Source organism: Stegastes partitus, unplaced genomic scaffold (genome assembly GCF_000690725.1).
Source record: "Stegastes partitus isolate 25-593 unplaced genomic scaffold, Stegastes_partitus-1.0.2 Scaffold427, whole genome shotgun sequence".
NCBI lineage: Eukaryota > Metazoa > Chordata > Actinopteri > Pomacentridae > Stegastes > Stegastes partitus.
Window position 1 is genome coordinate 98,143 of NW_007578158.1, and position 22,423 is coordinate 120,565.

General features: G+C 42.1%; 1 protein-coding gene across 1 annotated transcript in view; it reads right to left on the reverse strand.

Moving 5' to 3' along the window:
* Positions 1 to 336: 336 nt before the first annotated feature.
* Positions 337 to 22,423, reverse strand: part of grin2da (glutamate receptor, ionotropic, N-methyl D-aspartate 2D, a) — a 206,682-nt gene continuing 184,595 nt past the window's right edge. The window contains exons 17-19 of the mRNA XM_008286034.1: positions 14,177 to 14,238; positions 12,406 to 12,576; positions 337 to 3,510 (exon numbers count right to left, since the gene is read on the reverse strand). Coding sequence (XP_008284256.1) covers positions 337 to 3,510; positions 12,406 to 12,576; positions 14,177 to 14,238 — 3,407 coding nt within the window. The remainder of the gene's footprint in view (positions 3,511 to 12,405; positions 12,577 to 14,176; positions 14,239 to 22,423) is intronic.

Consider the following 22,423-nt stretch of genomic DNA (forward strand, 5'->3'; position numbering starts at 1 on the left):
GTACCACTTTTGATGTCTGATTCGCTTTTTGTGTATCGGTTAACTCTGTTCACAATGCAAGTAGTGCTGTGGCTGTAGTCGTACTGAGACATACTGAGAGGAATAGAAGGAAACAACAGTAAACATAAGATTGCTCCTGTTTTCCTTTGACCTACCCCGCTGGGTGTGTTTGGCTTTCTGGTTTGTTTGTGCAGAACTTTAGGAAAGGGCTCAGAGCATGTACTGTACTGACTTGGCTGTGCAGCCATGTTTGCTGCCAGGCAAATTCAAATCCGGTCACCTGTTTGGCGTCAGCCTTGCAGGGCTTTCTTATGACTTTTGATACCTTGTTGAACTTCAGACCTCGCTCTCCACGCTGGAGAAATGGGCTGAGCCCCTTCGCGAGCAAAGGCTCTTGGCTTTGAGGGGTAAGTGAGGAGACTGAGGAAACCTCTGGGGTTGGGGTACCGAGCGCAATCTCTGGTACTGTAGTTTGGCACTTGCCGAAGCCATGGAGGAGGCCTGGGGTGCCCCCGGTGTGGACGAGACCACGGAGGGAGATGACACAGAAGAAGACGAAGTTGGGGGAGGGACGTGAATAGAGTGAGATGAGGACGGAGGAGCTGGAAGGGCAGGGAGTGGGGGTGGCAAGTTAGAAATGAGGGCTGCAGGTGGGGACGGTTGTCTTCCTCGATCTCGATCTCGATCCCTTTCTGTTCTCTGTGTCCGCTGATGGATACTGAGGTTTGACTGGCTGCCAGATTTAGATGGATTCTGTGATCGATCAGGTTTAGATGAGGATGAGGAGTCATGTTTCGGCTTCAAAGGACCACCAAAACTCTGGCAGTGGTGGTACAGCTCTTCCTGGCTTCTTGAGGTTACACGGGCCCATTTGTAGGAATGAGCATGCGGATGATGTCGAGGGGAATGACAGGAGGAATACGCTGCGTGCCCTCTTCCCTTGTCCTTTGACTTGCGTTTATTCTTCTTCTCATCTTGTATGTGGAGTTTGTCTACTGACCAGTATCGTCGGGGTGGTGGCGGTGTTAGAGGAGGCGGAGGCCAGTGTGAACCTGATCCCCAACCTCTCTCTCCTCCATCTCCTCCTCCTCCAGCTGCACTGGACCCCCACCCACTCTCTGCTGTTCCCCACCTCTCTCCTCGCTCCAGAAACAGGTCATCTCTGCTGTTGATGCTGCCAGCTTTATCCCTGGAAGGATAGGTACTGAAAAACCAGCCTCCCCCTCCAATCCCTCCCACTGCTCTACCTTCATGATCTTCCCAGTACCTCTCAAACTTTCCAAACTCTCCTGAGGAACCATCATCATCAGAATATATCCCAACTACTTTATCACGTTCCCTCTCCTCATCGGACATTGTCCTTCCTCCTCCACGCCTCTTCCCATGCTCCGCTTTCCTCCTGTCCTGCTCTGAATCATCTTCCTCATCCTCTACTTCAGACTCCCACTCATGGAAGGACAACCCCTCCTTTGAATGCATCTCACCTCTTTCATTTCGTCCCAGCAAAGGCCTCCTCTCTCCTTCCATTCCGACAGCATCTCTGTCTGAACTTTTACTCTTCCTCCTTTTAGAGGAGACAGGCAACAAGGGCAGGAAGGCAGATGGAATGGCATCAGAGGATGGGTTGCCCCCTCCCCAGAACTTGACAGACGTAGAAGGCTTACTGCTAGAGCTATGATAATGCTTGCTGTTCCTCCGCCTGTGGTGTCTTTCCTTTCCTCTGCTGTCTTCCCCATCATCCCTCTCTTTGTCCTCTCTCTCCTTCCTCTCATCTTCTCCTGGGATGTTCCATCCATAGCTCCTGATTGAGCTCTCACTCTTTTTCCGAAAGGACTCTCGCCTCAGGGGTGGGTATGATGGGTAGTCCGGTGTCCCTGATTTGAGTTCCTCTCTTTTTTCAGGATCTGCTCCCTCCTGTTCTGACCTCTTCCGCTCTCTTTTTCTCATCTTGTCGTCTTTCTTCTTCTTCTTTTTGGCTTTGCGCCGCTTTCGCTCCCGTTCCCTCTCTCTTTCCTCCCTCTTCTTCTTCTTCCGGCCCTTCTTCCTCCTCTTCCTCTCACGCTCTCTCTCTTTGTGGTGTCTCTTCTCCTCTCTGCCCACTCCATCTGCTCGACTTGTTGTTCCTACCCTCCCTCGCTCTCTGTCACCCCACGATGCCCACCACTCCTGTAATTGGGCCAGCTGGCTGCCAGTCCTCTCTCTTCCGTAATCTCTCTGTGGACGTGGTTTGCGTGGCGGGATCGGCGGAGGCGGTGGGCTGCACGGCAGTGATCGCGATGACATGCGGCGTGAACGAATTTTCCTCCGTGACCCAAGGAGGAGGCTTGACTCCTCTGTAAGGAGATCTGAGTCATAGTCGTCATCTACCGTAAAATCACCTGCTCGATACCGGAAACTCAGTGAGGAGTTATAGGAGCTGTCACTGGTGCAAGAAGAGGGAGAATTTGATCGAGAGAGTGACACAGAGGATGAAGAAGAGGATGAGGATGAGGTGGAGGATGAGGAAGAAGATGAGGCACTGGAGCAGGAGGAGTAGAAACGGCATGGTGAGGAGGGAGTCGTTGGGGTGTGTGTTGGGGAGGAAAGTGGGACAGGAAGAGGAGGAGGTGGAGGGGGGCGACGCCCTCTCCTTCCACCTCCATCACCTGCTCCATACCTCCCACCTCCTCGCCTCCCCAGGGGGAGTATATTCTCATACAAAGGACCTCCTGAGCCTTTTCTCCTTGCCTGAGCGAGACTTCCTCGTCGCCAGAAGGGAGGCCTTCGTGGAGAAGATGGGATTGGTGGAGGAGGTTTGGGAATTAAGTGCGCTGGGCCTTGTTGGGGGCCTTTTGGAGGCAGCCTTGGCATTCCTGAGGCTTTGGGGCCTCGAGAATTGGCTTTGGGAGTCTGCTGGGGGCCCACTACCTGTTGATCCGAGTTAGCGCCTAACCCCTCCGGATCTATAGGACCATAGTAGCGCTTATATTCATCTAGTCCTGTATCACCTCCTGCCCCTGCTCCACCTGCAACTCCTCCTTGCAAGCTCCAGTGCTGTCCAAGGCTCTGCTGATACTGCTGCTGGGCCTGTATCTCAGTGATCCCTCCTGCTATTCCCCCAACACCCACACCTCCACCACTGCCTGCGCTCATGACTTTCTCTGGCTTTTGCCTGTTCCAGCGATCAACCACAGCCAGTCTGCGGTCATGGCGTGGCAAGAAAGTGGAGCAAGGCATAGGGCCTTCCAGTAAGGGGCTATTTGAGGGACCAAGAGCCATTGCTGAGTGTCCAGTAGTTGGTGGTGATCCGGGTAGCATAGTGGTATAAGTCTGTCCCTGTTGCTGTTGGTGGTGCTTCTGCTGCTGTTGCTGCTGCACCATGGCAATGGCAGTCGTGTTGTTGACTGTGGCTGTAACAAGGTGTTGTTGGGGTGCAGCAGGCATGGTGGTCACAGTGTGGTACTGGGGCAAAGTGCTTTTGCTCCCTCCTGGAGCAGTCTCATCCTCAAACTGGCAGCAGCTGTACATCCCCTGGGTGGAGAGATAACAGAGAGATTGTAATTAGACCAGCAGGCTGCCAAGTATGATAAGAAGGAACTGTGTGTATGTGTCAGAGACAGAGAGACACAGAGAGGCTGACATGCCCAATTTTCAAAAGTAAATCCATAGAGTAGCTCTGATCTGATATCTACACAAACCATGTAAAAGCTATATTCAGAAGGCTATGCAGGAAATACACAACATAAAGATTGTTGATGCTGCATTTACGATAAAAATGTGTCGATGTTTTGAAAGTAGCGGATCCATTCTTCAGTTAATTCTTCTTTCACTTATTTTGTCCCAGCCCACCCGTAATTTGTAACCACCACCACAAACAGGCAGTAATCATCACACTTTAGACTAAAATGAAAGTGTTTCGGTGTAACAGGTGAGAAAGTGCTTTGATTAATACCAAGTGCGAAAACAGAGAACACACAAATAAGCTACTTCTTACAGAATGAGTCAATCTAAGTTGTACAAAAATATTATTAGTAAACTACAGAATGTCAATTACATTGAACTCTACTAACTTTTTTCCAACTTGCCATATATAAAAATAATGAGTCTTTTACATAAAACTCATTCCATAGGCTGTTATAGACAACTGAGAGAATCAACAAAGGCTTCATTTCTTAAGTGATGTTAAGCTATACTACTATAACTATATAAACTAAAGCAACTAATGCATGTACCCAGATCAACCACAGCATTAAAAAAAACAAAAACAAAACAACAACTCCAGTGCGTGGATTACCCTTACATAGGTAACACTGCTCATGTCGTCACAATGCAATGTTGTGCTGAGACACCTGGGGTCTTGGGATTCATGTGGTTGCTACTTTGACACATAGCACCTAGACAAACATTGTTCCAGAACAAGTGCACCTTCTCAAGGAACACCGTGACAGCAGCAGCCTCACCCGGCAAAACAATGCACCTCCATACACCACAAAAATTGTTCAGGAATAGTTCAAAGTACACAATGAAGAGCCTACAGTGTTACCCCAGCCACCAAATTCCCCAGATATCAATCTGGTTGAGCATCCACAAGATGTGCTGGAACAAGTCTGACCCTGTAACCCACAGGACCCAAAGGATCCAATGCCAGACACCACATGACACCACCAGAGGTCCCATGAGGAGGGGACTATACAACATTAGGCAGGTTATCTTATCATTATAGTTTAACTTGCTTTACATTTTCACACAAAAAATACCTTCAAGCTGCTGCTATAAATACCTCACAGAGGGTCCAGTTAAACCTGTGAGGTTCCTGCATCAAGAAAAACCTTTACATTTCTCAGAGCTACAACATTTTACAACTCTATATTATTTTATCTTTATTCAGTATATTGGATAAATACAGACTGCAACTTGGTCAGTTTGACACATTTCACACAAAAATATATTTTTTTCTGGGAAAAAAAACAACTTAATTCTCCCTGAGAATACTGGGAAATCGCTGTAGATGGTTTCTCTCTACCTGAGGTTCTCGGAGCCACCACATCTCCTATAAAGGCAGACAACAGGGAGTGCTGACCATTAAATATTAATGAGAGTTTTGGAAAAACTTTGGACTGAGTTTACTAGGCTTCTTGGAGTGTCAATTCTCGTACTATCAAAGAAAACAAAGCTTTCAGCAAACAAAGTGTCACTCAGTTGGAACAGGGCTGTGTTTTCTCCAAAAGCACTGTGGAAAAACAATTGTAGAGGGAGCTATGTGCAGAGAGTATACAGCTTCTGGAGAGGAGTCAAAACAACAGGGGAGAGTAAAAGCTACAAAACCTATTCTCTCATTGTGCAAATAAAACAAATGCTGACTGACGCTGCATTTTAAGCAAACTGTTGTTTTCTTTCAGCTGCCAGTCTGTTTACCTAACTGAAACAAAAATAGCTTCATGTGTCCATGCTCTGTCATTTCTTTTCCAGTGCATGAATTATGATTAAAATGTATGTTTTCTTTGATTTTAACTGAAGTACATTTCAGTAGCAGAAAAAACAGACCAGATTAAATCTTTAGATGAGTTGCACTATTGTTCTCTTTTCTTTGAAGGAGAAGCGCTTACTTTATCAAAGCAAAGAACAAGTGGAGCAGTAAGAGCAGAAATCTGCTTTTTGGGGAACACTTCAGAAATATGAATCTATCATAAAAGAAAGGGGTAAATGCAGAAGAATTGAGAAATATTAAATCTCAAGTTTACTTTCAAGTTTTACTGGTTGCTGCACTGGCAAAAGTACAGAATGAACTACATTTACTGTCAGATGTAATTTTGTAATTTTAATAAAATTTGGTGGTAATTTCTGTAGTTGGTTCTAACAAGGACATATTAGGTCAGGCTGTCTTTTTTGTGTGTCTTTCTGCTGTTATTTTCTGCCACTCAAGTTTAAATATGATCGTTCTCAATTGGTTTTTAATAAACTGAGGAAAACACTTTTCCATCTCAGCAGCAACACTCAGCATTACTTGATATGAAGAAAACAGGAAATGAAAGAGTCAGAAATGTGCGTAAATTATGAGCGCCTCATGACATCTTTTCAAATTTAAAATCCCAAGCAGAGTCAATCAATTTTAAAGTTCCTGTCAGATGAGCAGTTCTGTCTCTACTGTGCCTTGCTGCTGTTTCTCCTTTTTCATATTTACACCTCTCTGTAGAAAGATGGGACTCAATTAGCAGGACCGGGAAGGGCCATGTAAATCACAAAAAACTCTATTATTCCTTGTATGTGAAAATGATTCATATGACCCACCGATATCTGTCACATCTTAATGACAAAATGTGTGGGGCCTCTTGTAAATCACTGTTCCCTACCGGGACCCAGATCTGATGGAGAGACTGTAATAATGGTCCTTCCGGACACATGAATCAGCAGTCCCAGTGGTAAGAAGTGCTATCGCAGTCTCCAGAGCATGGGACGCAGCACACTGTGAAATTGAAACTCGGGTGAGTCACTGATTGGGTTAAAGGAAGCCACGGAGGCCAGCTGCAGAGACTTTAAAGCAAGCACAGCATGTAGCTTTGGAGATAGAAGCTAACTGGTCTTGGGAAGGCATCCATTGCATAAAATTGATGTTCTTATACTCAGAATGAGGAACTGTACAGATAAGAGTTTTCTTATGCAAGAAAAAAAAATGCTGGGGGAAATTGCACTCCAAAGGATATGCATGGAGGCGCAAGAGAGGATATCTGTGTGAATATCAGAGGCTGCAAAGGACACAATGGATTTTCACTCAGATGGTCAATATAAATTATCAAGGTGTTCAGGAAATGGCACTTTGGCCTCGCGTCAGTACGTACACAAATCCAAGAGATCTGCAACCTGACTGAAGCCTTATTTATCCTGACAAACTTATGAGCTGGACTTGAAACACATTTTTATGTGAATTTTGTAGGTAGGGAAAAGACACAAGTCTAAATTAAAGATTACTGCTAAACATTAAGTATCCCATTTATGAATTATTGGTCAAACACTTAAAGTATCTGATTTCATTTCATGACCTTCTGAACCCCAAAACCCACAAGCAGGGATGAAAAGGACGGTAAAAGGGAAAATGACACTATTAATTGTTATGATTTATGGCATTAGAACTGTATCATACTACACATAAAATATTGTTCATGTCTCTGTACTTCTAGCCATGGTTGGGCTGTTTCTATAGAGGTGTGGGACTTTATATTGCAGAGAAAAGTGAAAGTGTCTTACATTGAAGTAAAATGTGAGAGCAGTAAAAAAAAAAAAAAGTTCAGTGTTAAACTACAAACTTAAACTTGTTTTTTTAAGAATTTATTTTTTTATACTCTTATTTGAGTCTACAAAGTAAAATTTTGCCAGTTTACATGCCAAAATTGGGGTAATGTTGTCTTTTTTTAAGGATGCTGGAGTCAGAGTGTTCTATGATTTCATTAACCTGTGCTAAAATGTGTTTTTATTTTAAGGTTAGGTTTACACTGCAGGAGTTTCAAGCTGATTTATCCCCTTTCCACCCTCTTGACAATCAAAAAAGAAATCTGGTCTATGATCTTGGTCTGAGCTGATGTTGGTCCAGATGGTTTGGCAATGCAATGGGCTTACAAACCCAAACGGAACTCTACTGAAGTGCTTGCAGCCTCATCTGGCCTCATCCTCAGCCTCTACAATGTCACGCTAGTGCCGGGAGCAGCAGATATTGTTGGTGAGTAATGCTAAGAATTTTAGCTGAGATGAACTTTATTTACAGATATCACAACTGACCGATAAACTTAGAGATTGACTGGTACTTGGCCTGGCTGATATTTTACATTCATTCATATTATTATTTATATTTTGCAATTACTGATAAAATAAAGTAAATGAGCTGCTGTGCCTCTGATGCAACTGCGTCTCTATCTATAGCTACTCTGTTGTCTCAAGCAATGTCCTGTCCACAGAATGATCCGATTGGCTGTTACAAGTAACAGCCAATCAACAATGACAGCTACTGTTTACAAACGGAGACAGGCGATAACCTTTTCTAAGCGGAGCAGCTCCAGTTAATGAGCGTTTCGATGGTCAGGTAGCACTGAAGGTTGCTGAAGGTGTAATAAACACAGCAGTCTTTCACAAGCATGTTTCAATGTTACACTGAAAATAATGTTTTACACTAAAAATAACAAGCAGAATTCACAGTGTAAGTGCAACTGGAATGTATTTTGCCGACAGTGCTGGGCTAATGCTGTCACTGAGAGGTTTGCTGTGCCTCTTGGCCTGTAGCTAACACTATCTGGAGTACCTGTAACAACCTTTCAAAGCAAGATGAACTTTAACAGTCTGCTCTATCTGAGAGACATGCTTGTCTAGCAGGGCTACAACCTGCAAAACTGAGAAAGAAGCACAACATTTTCATTTCATTGCAGGTACTCTTCATAGTGGCAAAGTGAAAGATTAGACAAAAAACACAAAAAAAACAGAACAGCAAACATACCTGCCACAGGCAAATTGTACAATCCCAATCAACCAATCTTGTTTCTATTGTATGTATTCAGATATAGTAATTAATTAATTAATTAATGAAGAAATATTGTTATGAATGAAAGGTTCTCTGCTATCACACGCTGTATTGAATACGAGTACCTGACATCAGAATATTCAATGTTTCTTGAGTACTAATAACTGACATCAGCCCTGAAAAACTCACATCTGTTGATCCCTATAGTTAAAATCCCACCTCCAGTTCTTGCAGAAGAACAGATAAACCACGCTTACCATATTTCCCCGACCATGTTCTCCTCCCGATCGGTTACCTTTCTGCTTTTGTTTGTTTCGCTGCAAACTTTCATTAGCATTTTAGGAAGTTGTTGCACCACAGTCTCCATTTTGTTTCCATCTGTTTTCCCACGAGACCACATCATGTGGTGCTCTGCTCCCCGATGCACCGTAAAACATAGCGCAGTCAAGAGTTTGAACTGCTGATTCTTTATATGCAAAAACAATGATTCTGCCTTGTTGAAAGTAGAGTCTTGATTTAGTTGCCCTCGAGAAGTCTGTGCATATGTTGGAGGCATAATGTCAGAAACAAGCACTGTAATGTTCCTTTTTTTTAATAGTGTAATTACAGCACTCAACACTCGGCATAAATTAGCCATTTTCTCTGCATTGTCTTGCAGGAGGAGGTAATAAATCACCATCTATTGTTGTCATTCCAGCGTAGTTGTGTTACTCTTACAACCACTAGCACTGACACGCTGAGCATCACAGCGTCTCCTGACAAATGAGAATATCTCTGCAGTGCTCCATGAAGCCTGTTTCCCACTTCAACAGTCTCCCCTCCTCTGTGCCTCACCTCTGCCATCCCTCCTCCTTTCTGTCCCTATGGTTTCTTTCCCTCCTTCACCTCCTTCCGGCCTCCCCCACCATCGCTCGCTATACTTCACTACCTCCGCCATCCAAACCTCCAGCTGTCTCCTCGACTGCTCTCTTCTTATCTCTCCCTCCCTCGCTGTCTGGTTGCTCTTCACTTTCCCTCCCCGGTTGCCTCATCCATCGCGCTCCCATCCCTCTTTGATACCTCCTCTTGTTCCCATCACTTCCCTCTTGTTTCCTCTCTCTTTTCTCACTCCAACATCTGTACTAAATATTCCCATGACCCCACGGTGAACTTACAGAAGCTGTATTGGCACTAAAAGAAAATAGCTGTGCAACAGCAAAGTGATCAGTCTGCCCTGGACCCTTTGGGCTCTCTGTGGAATCACGCCAAGGATACACATCGCTGATTCCCCTCTTTTTTTGGCTTTACTCTCCTTGTCCATGCCGAGTGCCAGAAACAAGTAGCGATACTGAGTGGCACCTACTTTCGTGCAATCCATATCTTGATTGTATCTGTTCATTAACCTTCCTCCATCTATATCTCTATTTGTCTGAATAAAGTGGACCTCATGGCTGCAATCAGTGAGGGATGTTCATTTATTATCAGTCCATTCCACAGAGGGAACGAGGAGATCCCAACACTTTCGGTCTATCCCAACATCTGCTCAGCATAAATCATTTACCAGTGCTCCTCAAGCACTCCGTGATGAATCTGCAGCTTATTTCGCTCATTAGTTTTTCTTTCTCAGGTTGAGGGTGTGCAAATGAGTGAGATCATCTGCTTCGGTGTCACTGAAATGAGAATTTAAAAACCACCCATGCCACTGAGTTTATTTCCTTTGGTTTTCTCAGTCCCTGGCAGGATATTTGTTCATTTGTTTGTTTGTTTGTTTGTTTTTTAATTTTGGGAGACACTGTATAAATCTCTGGTTTTGTTTCATGGGACTTAGGGATGAGTAAATGCAGCCAGAACACATATAGTCCGTCTCCTGCTACAGCAGAAGGTAGTGTGAGAGGCATCCTAAGTAGTTTTTACACTGCAATGTTTTCATTGGAAATATTTCCATATTTCCATAATTTAATTAACCTGAGCAAGTGAGAATAACATGGTTTACTAAATTATGTTGTGGTGCAACAAACTTGATGTATTAAACTCCAAGTGAAAGATTAAATGCAATGTTTGGGATTTTATGCATAATTCTTGGTTGTATCCTACCTAGCAGACTGAAATAGCTTTGTTCCCTTATGACAGGTCTGTTTGTGACAAAAATGTTTTATGTGGGGAAGGTAAAAAGTGGAGTCGATGATTCGAATTCAAGACAATTTTTGTCAAATTTGATGAACATGGTCTTCTCGCTGTCTGTTGTGTGTGAGCATTTTTTGTACTCAGTTCTCGCTCTGTAAATGGGGAAACATAAAAAGTAGCTTGGACCAATCCATTGATTATTCCAGTTCACATTTAAGCTTGTTTACAGGATGGGTGAAAAGTGAGAGTTAGGGGAGATGTTAGCTATCTAATGTTGTGTGTTCACATAGCTTTGTTTTCTGAGCACCGACATGCTTTTTTAATTGTTCCCCATGAGGACAGACTATATGTGACCAACCAGAGAAAAAGTGCTGCACACAGCATTTTCTTTTTAATAGCCCTTCACCTTTATTGTGCATCTGTTTTGTGTTGGATAATCCCATAACTTCTCAGGAAGGCGCTAATGTTGTCATGATAGCTCATTTTCAGGCAAGCGATCATATTGGCAGGTATCATCACCCTGGTACACAAGAAAATGGAGGAGAAGCTTATTCTCCTAAGCTGCTTGTCTTTTCTGAGCTGTATGATACATCAAGCAGAAATGATCACAATGAGGGGTAATGCTAATTTATCATACAGCCACGGTTAGCATGGGGATAGGTTGTCAAGATCTTGTTGTCATAAACACAAAACCCACCTACAGTGCTGGAGTGCTTTTTTGATGAAGTGCTTCCCAGGAAAGCACTTTTCTACGAGGAAAAAAATAATGCTATAAGGCAACCCTGACATTCCTATACAACTAAACTGCATTCTCAAATCCCTTTTGCAGTTTTTGCAGAAATGGCAATTTTGTTAAAAAAGTAAACTTAATTAGATGGTGGGAAAGGTGCCCAGTTTGAAAGAGCAACAAAGTCTGAGTTCAGAGGCAGCAGGGTTGGATGGAAACCAGTTACTGGCATTTTACCCAGAAGACCAGAGTTCACTTCCTGTGAGACTCTGAAGAAAGTTTTGTTTTATTTTGTTGTTTACTCTATGACTCTAAGTTAAGGGTAGGTACCAAAATTACTTGGTTAAGATGATAAATAATGTCATGGTTTGGGTTAAAATGTGACTCTTTCACTACATGTTTAAAGCTTCTCTTCCATTTGCTGGGTTACCAGGGTGTATATAATTAGTTTGGTGAAAAGGAGCAACGGGGAAGGAATAAAACCAGTGGGAAAATATTTGTGATTTGCTACAAACAAACAAACATAATCCAGCAGAAAATATGTTTCCTATTTGAGAATGCAGTGTAACTGTATAGAAACATCATTTTGTGGAGATTTGGTTCATATGGACAAACATCCTTTCTTCAAAGTATCAACACTCTTTCTCCAGAATCGCAGACTTCAACTCATTCTTTTTTTGACTGTATATGCTGTCATGAGGTTGCAAAATTTGTATGTGTGGCGACAAAGGAACTCTTTGCACATCTACTCTATGAGACAGAGCTTTTTAAAAAAGTTTCAGGCAAACTGTCTAACTTCATTCATTGCCAGTACTTTGGTGCTTGATCTTTTTCAGAGGAAATCATCAGGCAAAACTTTTGTTTTGTGTGGCATCTGTTTCTGCTGTCAGTTTTCTTCACATTGTTAAAAACCTAATTAACTTTATGTCAGGAATCCACGACTGGATGACTTTTTTTTCCCTACAGTTAAACAGAGACAAAACAGAGATGATGGTTATTGTGAAAGGTCTTCAAGTGAGGACCTCACATAAATACTTCTTTTGTTTGTCTGGGAAATGTTTCGTCACTGGGGAGGGCTGAATGTGTCTCTTACCCTGCTGAGAGCCAGGAGGAAATCCATCCCACCAGATCGCTTAACACAGTGCCGTAGTTTCCAGTACACAAGATGCTCCCAAGCAAATACCAGGAGGCTGAGGCCCATGGCCACCAGCAGCATGTAGAAGACCCCCGCCATGTTGTCAATGTCTAGCTTACTGCTCATCACCTGGAACAAATGGAAACAGGAAAAATGTTAATAAAGAGAAAAGATAAAAGAAAATGGGTAAAAATGGGTAAAAACGAAAATATAATCACAGGAACAGAGATGAGACAGAAGAGTGTATTTATTTCTAATGAAGGGCAATTTGTCTCCCCGACAGCAGACACAAAGTTAATTACAACCAACGGTACAACTGAGAATCCTTTGCTGTCACTGGGTGTCAGAGCACCCATCTGTGATATTTTAGAGCCAGTGCACTCAAAACACTGAAGCAAAGACCAAAACTTGTCAGTCACCGCAAAATGTCTATTTTGTGTCAAACAAAGAGGTTTGCAGACAGTTTAATTTATGTACTTTCAAGATTCAGAGCTGCCAGACAGCGTTCACCATCGAATCAATAATTGTTAATGCTTTATATCAAAGCTTTGGGTTCCTGCGGTGGCATTCGTGCCCGACACGTATGGAGTTTGTTTAACATTCAGTCGCTCTGAGGTTGGAAAAAAATTCACTCTTTTCAAAGATACACACTCAATTAAGGTAACTGGGGAAGAGGAATAAGTGTTTTTGTATAAAGAATTACTATCAATTCAAATAAAGCTTAAGGTGGCATTGTTTTTCAGGTCATACAGGATGTTTGTAGGTGCTGTAAGTAAGATGACTATGAAAGTTGAAATTAGTTTGGTGACTGGTTTTGGTGAGATCTGGTGATCTGACAGCAGGAAATCGAACACAGAGGGCCTAGTCAGGGTGTGCGATAGGGTCTAGGATCAGCAGCTTGGATGGAGCTCATGGATCCATGTTGGTTAGACAAAAAATAAATGTGTCAACTGTTTACCATAGATACTGTGATGTGCACGTGTGCAACAGTCATCTTGCAGGTGTGTGCAATGTGAAGTAAGGCAAACTAACTCGAACAAATCGTGGTACAACTTTTTTTTGGCAGCTTTATACAAATAGAAAGTTGCAGTATTCTTATTTTCAATGACTAATCAACAAGAGAACATCATTTACTCTGATTTAACGATTCTCAGAATTTGGTTAACTTTATTTAAAAGTTACAGAATTTGCATCCATGTGTGCACAACAAAATTTCCGCTACAGACGAATGATGTCCATCAAAAACCAATACTCTGTCAGCAGTCTCTTGCAATTGTTGTCACTACATTAATTTGTTTGACCCTTTAAATCAGCATCAAAAAGCTCTGTTTCGTGTGAACAAAGCCAGATCTGCAGGGCCATGCAAAGCAATAAAAGTTTTTAATGCCTTTGCTAGTGTTGCATATATGAGAAATGGATCACTCTCAAAAAAGTCTACACAGTAAGTTTTTTTTTTTTTTCTATAATCTCCCTCATTGTTCTAAAATCTAGATTTGTTCAAGTCATCTGCTGAAAATACCTAAATGCCTATATTTTTTTACACATTGCTATTTTTATACTGTAAAGAACCAAAAAATTGCAATTGTGTTTTTCACAATGTTGTGCTACCCTAATCTCACTTAGTTATATACTGATCAAATGACAAAAATTAACATTAAGTGTGTTATAAAATCAGTGGAGAGGATGAACGTGTAACAGGCTGATGAAGAAAACGTGTAAAACATTATACCTCAATCTTATCATTGTGGCAGATACCCGACAGCCAGAGACGCTCCAACATATCGATCTCATCTGGAAAAGAAAAGGTAGGAAAGGGACAACAGGAAAGTTAAAAAAGAAGAGAATCAGGCTTTGAGTTCAAAGTAGCAAAGAGCTACTGTACACAGCAGGGAGGAGGAAAATGTAAAGGTGCTTGAGCAAAGAAAGCTGTGGGATGACAGAAGTAGAAGACAATTGGAGAAAAGGACTTAAAATGATACGCAAGCAGAGGAGTAAACTTAAAAAGGGGATTACTGCCACTTTGTTATGAGAGCAAAGGTGTTTGATCCCCAGAGGGAGAAAAAAACAGAAGCAACAGAAGAAAAGCTGAGAAGGCAACGAGAGAAGGAGGACAGAGAGGAGAAAGAGAGGGATGAATGATGAAATGCAGCGTGGTGGAGAGAAATGACGAAGAGAGTGAAACCCGAAATTGTTCAAAAAGGGAGGGAAAAAGGTGACTGAGCAAACAGGAAAGAATAGCATAAAGATAAGATTTTACTGACCATACAGTGCTTGGTGTACATTTTTACAAGCATTTATAAAGCCCAAAGAACGGTACGTGTGTGCTACTGATGTTACAAATTGCAAGCACAGGCCTACAAAGTCGGAATGAATCATTAGAACGTTGGGGGGGAAAGGCAGCGAGAGAAAGATTTAAAGGCCATTTGCAGCAAAAGTTATGAGATCGGAAAGAGAAAGTGGGGAATTAGAGACAGTGACTGGAAGAGAGAAGAGCCTTTGAAGCGGCTTGTGAAATGGCCTGGTGTCAGAGGCAGGAACACTGAGGGCAGAGCGATGCGACGGCACATGGGAGATGAAAGCACAGGGAAGGGCGGGGAGGAGGAGGAGAGTGCACACAAACATTACGCTTCCCGCTCAAACTATCAGACGCACGCACGAGATGCACGCTCCGGTGTAATGGGACTCTCAGTGCCGGCCATTAATGCATTAATCAAAAAGAATGAGCAGAGGGAAGAGAATCATGCTTTCTCTTCCCATGCACAGACAGACTTATGCAGACAGATGTTGCACACGACTTTTTAGCACACGCGCCGTCTCGCAAACACACTGTCACTGTACACGCTCTGGAGATGTCCCAGTCAAAGGAAGGCCGCAATTCCCCATGCTCACAGTTACAATATTAATCGACCTCTGGGTTAATTAACGCTGTCTGGAAGCCCCTCCGCAAAGCACCGCCGCATGGATTAGACCAGCACAACTCTGCCATGTTGACTGAGCGTCAAATCCGCTCAGACAAAACAAGTCCTTACTCCAACATGTGCGCCACATTTCACTTCCCCAACAGTCACGCAGGAATTCAAATGTTCCTTGACAGCTGAATTAAACCGGGCTCAACTCCATCGACCCTTCCTCCTCCTGACAATAGGCGCTAATACGCATGTTCATTCTGTGTGCGGCTGACTCCCATAATCTAATTCATCGAGTTTCAATGAGTGCTCGCCTGATTTCTCTCTCTCCCTGTCCGGCTCTCCGCCTCTCTCCCTTTATCTCCCTGTAAATACGTTAATCACGGCAGTCGGCAGCGCATAAAGCTGCTCTTTGGGAGAAATCTTTTCCCCTACAAAGAGCTGACAGACAGGCAGAATTTCATCTGTATCCTCTTTCACCTGCTCTGAGAAGGAAAATGCCACAGAGCAAAGAAAGGGGGGGTGAATTGGCATGCAAACGCAGGGGTGTAAAAGCCAAACGTTAAAAAAACAAAATTCACGTTTCATTCTGTTGATTTTAGACAGCTTCGTTGTGATTTGGGAACAATTCAATTCAGCTTAATTCACTTCTATTCTAACCAAGTCAATGCGCCTGTATCCCCTCTGCAGTGAGGATTTAAGACCCCCCAATCTTTAATCCTCTCACTGGCATTATAAATAATATTCCCTTTATCCAATATGTGCACAAAAAAGCATTAAGGAAGGGGTATTATGATCTGGGGCAGTATAATGCATATGGTGTCAACTGCAAAACCTCCAAAAGCAGGCTAACAGGAGGCGTCCTATCAAATGCTATTAACACATCAACTGGCTCATTTTTGTACTCCCAACTTCTTACCCTGTGCCTTGTATTTGACGCTCAACTACATATAGTGGAAGCATCAAGGTACAACAGTCTGGATGTGTCAGTCTGGGAAACTGGGACAGTGGCATATTGTCTTGTCAACCAATGGTGACACATTTCAAGACTATGTGAAAATACAAACACTAACAAGTATGTGTTTGGACATGTACAAGATGCTACTATAGTGTCTGAACCCAGAATCTCAGTTTTAGGCCTTCCTCACCTGAAAATGAAACAGCATTTGTTCAAGCTCTTCAAATGACCTTTTACTTTCCTAACAAGCAGGCTCTTACAGTGATAGCACAAGCAGTCATAAGGTAAAACCACTGTTATAACCTTAGTTATGGCGTTGCTCACACCTCACCAAAAATCTAACTATACATGTTGCAGCAACACAGACGGCAAGAACTGTTCCTCTGCTTGGTCTGTATGAAGATGACGCGTCAATTTGTGCAAAGATAATGCTTCTGTGAAACTAAATGTTATACGTAATGGGCTGTGAACAAATCTGGCAACAGTCAGTATTCTGCCCATGTATGCTGTTTTCAGAGATCTGCCAATCTGTGTATGTACTCAAATGGTTCCTTCTCTGTTTTCTTTGTTGTAGTCATGTCGGTTAAAGTAGCTGTTGTTCAACATTTAGTGGCTCCAACTCTGATATGATCTGCTTCATTTCACTTGCCATTATTTAAAGAAACTCAAACCAGCAACCCAAGACAGGCACAAAGTGGAGCAAATGTTTATGGAGATTGCCCTGAAAATAAGCCCTTTGAGCCTTTCAGTTGTGATTGTGGTGTAAAATCTAACAGCGTTGACTATAATGTTAACTCAGAGTGTGCAAAAGAAAGATAAATAGTAGTTACTGGACGTAACTCGACTTTCATGATCAAGTGGAAAATATGTTAGCCTGTATGGTGAATTTAATGTTGCTGATGCTGATGTTAAGAGAAGAGAAGACTCAAGAAGGACACCAAGAGGGCAGGAAAAATGGCACTCATTGTCTTCTCAGACTTTAACGAACACCCATAGCAGTTGATTCTGGGCTGCTAAGATGTATTCAGCTTCAAGTCTGTACTTTTTTTCTCCTCCTCAAACGGCCCTGAAAGTGGTTCTACAGGTGTTGTCCCTGCTATCGGAAGACATCTAAAGGTTTAGACCACCTTAAAATGGCCTGCATTTGAGCAAAAATGGTAAATGGTAAATGGTCTGCACATATACAGCGCTTTTCTACCTTAGCAGCATTCAAAGCGCTTTACAATGTTTTCTCATTCACCCATTCACACACACATTCATACACCAATAGCGACAGAGCCGCCATGCAAGGTGCTAGCCTGCCATTGGAAGCAACTTCAGGTTCAGTGTCTTGCCCAAGGACACTTCGACTGCGGAGGGGGCGGCGATCGAACCGCCAACCTTACGATCAGAGAACAACTGCTCTACCACCTGAGCCACAACTGCAAAAAGATCATTGTCAGTGGTTGGGCATGAAAAACCATGGGGTTTGTCAAACTGCTGATTTATATCTCTACCCAAAAGTTGAGATTTAAAACCAGGGCCAAAGCCTTTCCCTTACTTTACGTATGAAGGTTTTAGTTGGTTATGTATATAAACTTTAACGCCAGAGATGAGTAAACACTAGTTTAAGTAATGGTTTCTTTTGGATGTTTACTGAAAATTACTTTCCCAGATGCCATGATAGTCAATTTCAACACCCTCTTTACCGTGACATTGCCATAATATCCGCATCCCTGCTAATGCTGCCATTCGCTACATTCTGCACTCTAAGCTAAAAAACAACAACAAAAAAACCCCTACATCATCAATAAAAAGGCAAACCGCATGATCCTGAAGTCATGACAAAATTCTCCACAAATAAACCTCTAAAGATCAATAGTGTCATCTCCATTTCAGCTACATAACACTGATTACAGGCGCTTTGTATAAAGCAAGATACACAATCTACAAGTCCTAGAAAGTTGTTGTTTTTTTTTTTCTCAGTGTAATGAATATTCAAGTCAGCTTGGTAAACAAAGAGATTGCTTTGGTCTGGTCTGCTTGATTTCATAAATTTAATTTTATACCTGTCATACTTGGATTGGATTACATTCTCCACGACACTCTGGACAGAGGCAATACTCAGCATATAAATAAGCAAAAGTGAACTTTGTTGGGAGAAATATTGGACAGTACAAAAAAAAACAACAACAAGCAAGTCGTTTAAAATTACTGTAACAGCTTCTTTGTGAATGACAGAAGTAAATTATGTGAGTGTTCAGTTATTCCAGTCATCGTGTCATTGCACAGTCCCTCTATCTCTCAAAGAAATTGCTTTGTCAAAATATCATCCGACAAGTAAATGTACAAGTAATGACGGAACAACCAGCCCGAGAGCTAGATGACGTTTTCAGAATGAGAGACGTGTAAGAGGTGGGGAAGTCTGACTCATCTCTTTAGACATGGACTCCTAAAGATAATAATCTTTTCAAGGGCACTTCTGTAAGGTACTTGAGTTTCACCTTGTGTGGAAGCAGGATTCTTAAAAGATCAAAATCATGCAAAAATCCATCTCCCAAGACTTGGAGCTATGTGCTTGTGGCCGATCCACGGTCGGTTGCACCAATCAGCATACTAGCTATTAGCACGTTTTAGATGTGAATTTACCCGTGATGGAGAGATGGTTCATTCAGTCACCTGCTAAGCATCATCTGAACGTGCCTGACTTTTTCTAAATAGTTTTCAAGGACGACTTGTTGGATCATTCTGTGCAACAAACACAGACTGTATAAAGATGGATGAACTCTCCATGAAGTCACCCTTAGGTTTCCTGCAGAGCTGTTTTGAAGCTCACTGTGGTGACTCCAGCTGTCGCCATCTCAGCGGTGCCTGACTCCTCCTAACTCCAGGCGCATCCAAAAAAAAGATGTGGAGCGTGAGATGAGCTGAAGGGGGCAATGAACCAAGCACACCCTTAACTGCACATAATTATAGGCCTTAATCCAACTTAAATAGCTGAATTATATAACAAAAATCATCCCCTGTATGGTTGTCATGAACTGAAAAGTTCTCTATAGAACCCAAATAATTTATGTACTGAGCTAAAAATGTGTTAATTTCCAATGTAAGCTGGACGTTTTAACATTAGTGTTTATTGGGATGTACTTGTTTTTGGAGCTAGCCTCAAGTGGCCATTCGAGGCACTGCATGTTTTGGCATTTCATTTTTTTTTTTTAGCTCTTACGGCTTCTGCTTTTAGCAACAAACGAACAAAACACAGAAATACATTGGTTATCAAACTTTCAACAAGTCAGTGCCAGAACATTTTGTCCAACTGTCAGAAGAATTGCAACTTTTACAGCAAGAGCTGCAACAGTTATTCAGTTAGTTGTCAATTACTGAATTAACTGTCAACTATTTTGATAGTCGATTTATATATTTTTAATTTTTATGAAAAAAAAATAAAATGCATTAATTGCAGCTTTTTATTCTTTCATGATAATAAGTGAAATATCTTTGGGTTGTGGGCAAAATAAGAGATTTGTCATCATGGGATTTGGGATTTTTTCACCATTTTCTAACATTTATTAGGCCAAACAAACAAACTGATGAATCCAGCAAATAATTAACAAAATAATTGATCATGAAAATAACAGATAATTGCAGCCTTGTTCCTATTCTCTTATTTAAACCTGTCTTCGTCCAACAAAAATACAGTGTGAGGGACTGATGTCCACTTCTGGACATCAGTTTTGCCAAAAAAGGCACATCAGAATCAAAGGAGTCAAAGAAAATGATCGTCTGAGTAGAGGTATTCATGTTTTTGCAGAAATGCTTCTGAAATTCTTGAAAAAATGCATCGTATTACAATTCGGGTCCTTTACAGGGAAGTTCTGCCATTTTTTGTGCTTGTTTTTTTTGGTCATTTATTCATTTTTAGATGCTGACTCCATGTAATCTGCAGCTTCTGTTTGACCATGGAAAGCAAACTAAACATAAAAACAAAAGTGCAAAGAAATATCTGTGGCTCTGTTCTCGGTCTATAAAATGAAAATCAACATCTGGGTCTCTGAAGATTCAAAGCCATTTATACAAAAACGAATATGAACAAAAAAGAAATCAATTTCCCCAAGGCGCACCGTGCTGCCATAGTTTGTTCCACCCTCAGTGCCAAAAGCTGTTCATATTCACATTTTCTTTTTATCGTTCTTTTGTGTGCAAGGTGTTCTTATTGGCTTTGCTCAGTCAACAGGAATCAGTGTGAGTGACACAGAGGAGCAGTGGAGAAGAGGCGAACTTTGGATGCATGCTGCTTTGGGATTTAAGCCCAGGTGCAAAGTCAGCAGTTACAACAGTACACATTACTGCATACTGGTCCTTTGCAACATCACTTTGAAGGCAGTTTATTTTGCTGAAATCTATTGGAGACAAGTTGGACCTGACACACAGCTGCCTCTTCTTCAAAAGATTCTCTTTATCCGAAGTATTCTGGTGCATAGACTCTTCTTCTAGCTCTGTTCTTTATCCAGATGAAACATGGGCAGGACCCCCCAAAAAAACCATCCATCCATTCATCCATTATCTATACACTGCTTAATCCTCATTAGGGTCGCGGGGGGGCTGGAGCCTATCCCAGCTGACTTAGGGCGAAGGCAGGGGACACCCTGGACAGGTCACCAGTCCATCGCAGGGCCACACTTAGAGACAGACAACCAAGCACACTCACATTCACACCTACAGACAATTTAGAATCACCAATTAACCTCAACATGTTTTTGGACTTGTGGGAGGAAGCCGGAGAACCTGGAGAGAATCCACGCTGCACGGGGAGAACATGCAAACTCCACGCAGAAAGATTCCGGTGCCCCCACCGGGACGCGAACCGGCAACCTTCTTGCTGCGAGGCAACAGTGCTAACCAACTGCGCCACCCTGCAGCCAAAAAAAAAAACAAACAAACAAAAAACATTTCAACAGGTTGTAACTACTATTACAACCGGTAGCTAAAGGAAAACACAAGTTGCTCAACGAATATGATAAAATGTTGATTAAAAATGCTGTTGAAGCAATTAAGGGAGAGTCGCTACTGAATTCTGTTGAAACATTAAAATGAGGGAAACTACCTGTTTTGTAATGGCTTACAAAGTAAATTCAACTTGAATATAAACTTTCTGAAGAAGCACAGCATGTCCAACTCACCACTCACCAATAAATCCTGCTTCTAGTCTGCTGTGCTTTCTATCCTGTTAAGTGAAATGCAACACTTCCTGGAGCTATTCTGCTTCAAAAGGCTACCACGTGAGAGAGGGGTAACATTCTTTAAGCTGCTACAAGCGCTGAGTTTTACTGACAGTCACTTAATGTCACGTTAACAGACAACAAAGAAGGGGTCAGTGCACTTCGTTAATGCTAAAAATGTTAAGAAGTGCAGATTTTAGGCAGATTAGGTTTTTGTCCTGATGGAATTAATGCAATAGAAAAGCTCACTGTTGTAAATTTAGATAAATGGAACCAAAGGTGAAACACTGGGTTCGCATCATTGACAAATTAAAGCAGTAAAGTTCAAACAGATTTCTCACTAAAATATCGAAATACACCTTCAGAAACAGGAAAAACTGAGAATAAAGGGCTGTCTCCGGTGTTAAATGTGTCTTGTGTGTTTGATATTTAAGGATATGTTGAAATTTGGATATTTTAAATACATTTATTTGTATTTTTCTAGTTTTGTAAGTGTGGTTGTCACCCTACCAAACAGCCCGACATCTCAAATTAACAAAAAACTCTCACTTCTCCATTTGAGCATTTTTAGTATTCACGTGCCGTCAGCCTCCAGTGTTCTTTGCCACAGGGAGCTGCTACGACTGCTGGTGCTGAGGCATTTTCCACCTGGCTCTTGAGCTCACTAATTGCAAAGACGGCTAAATTGCTCTCCAGAGGAGCCAAATTGGTGACTGACCAGTCATGTGCTAAGAAAGGAAATGACAGCGCACTAACAAAGAGATACATTACTAGGGACAATTAGAGGACCTGGTAAGGGTCATTGTACATGTGCGGAGCATAATGAACTCGTGTCAAGTCTTTGGGGTTGGTTATATAGCTCAGTGTTGAGACAAAGAAAGAGCACAGTGTTGATTTAAAAAAAAAAAAAAAAA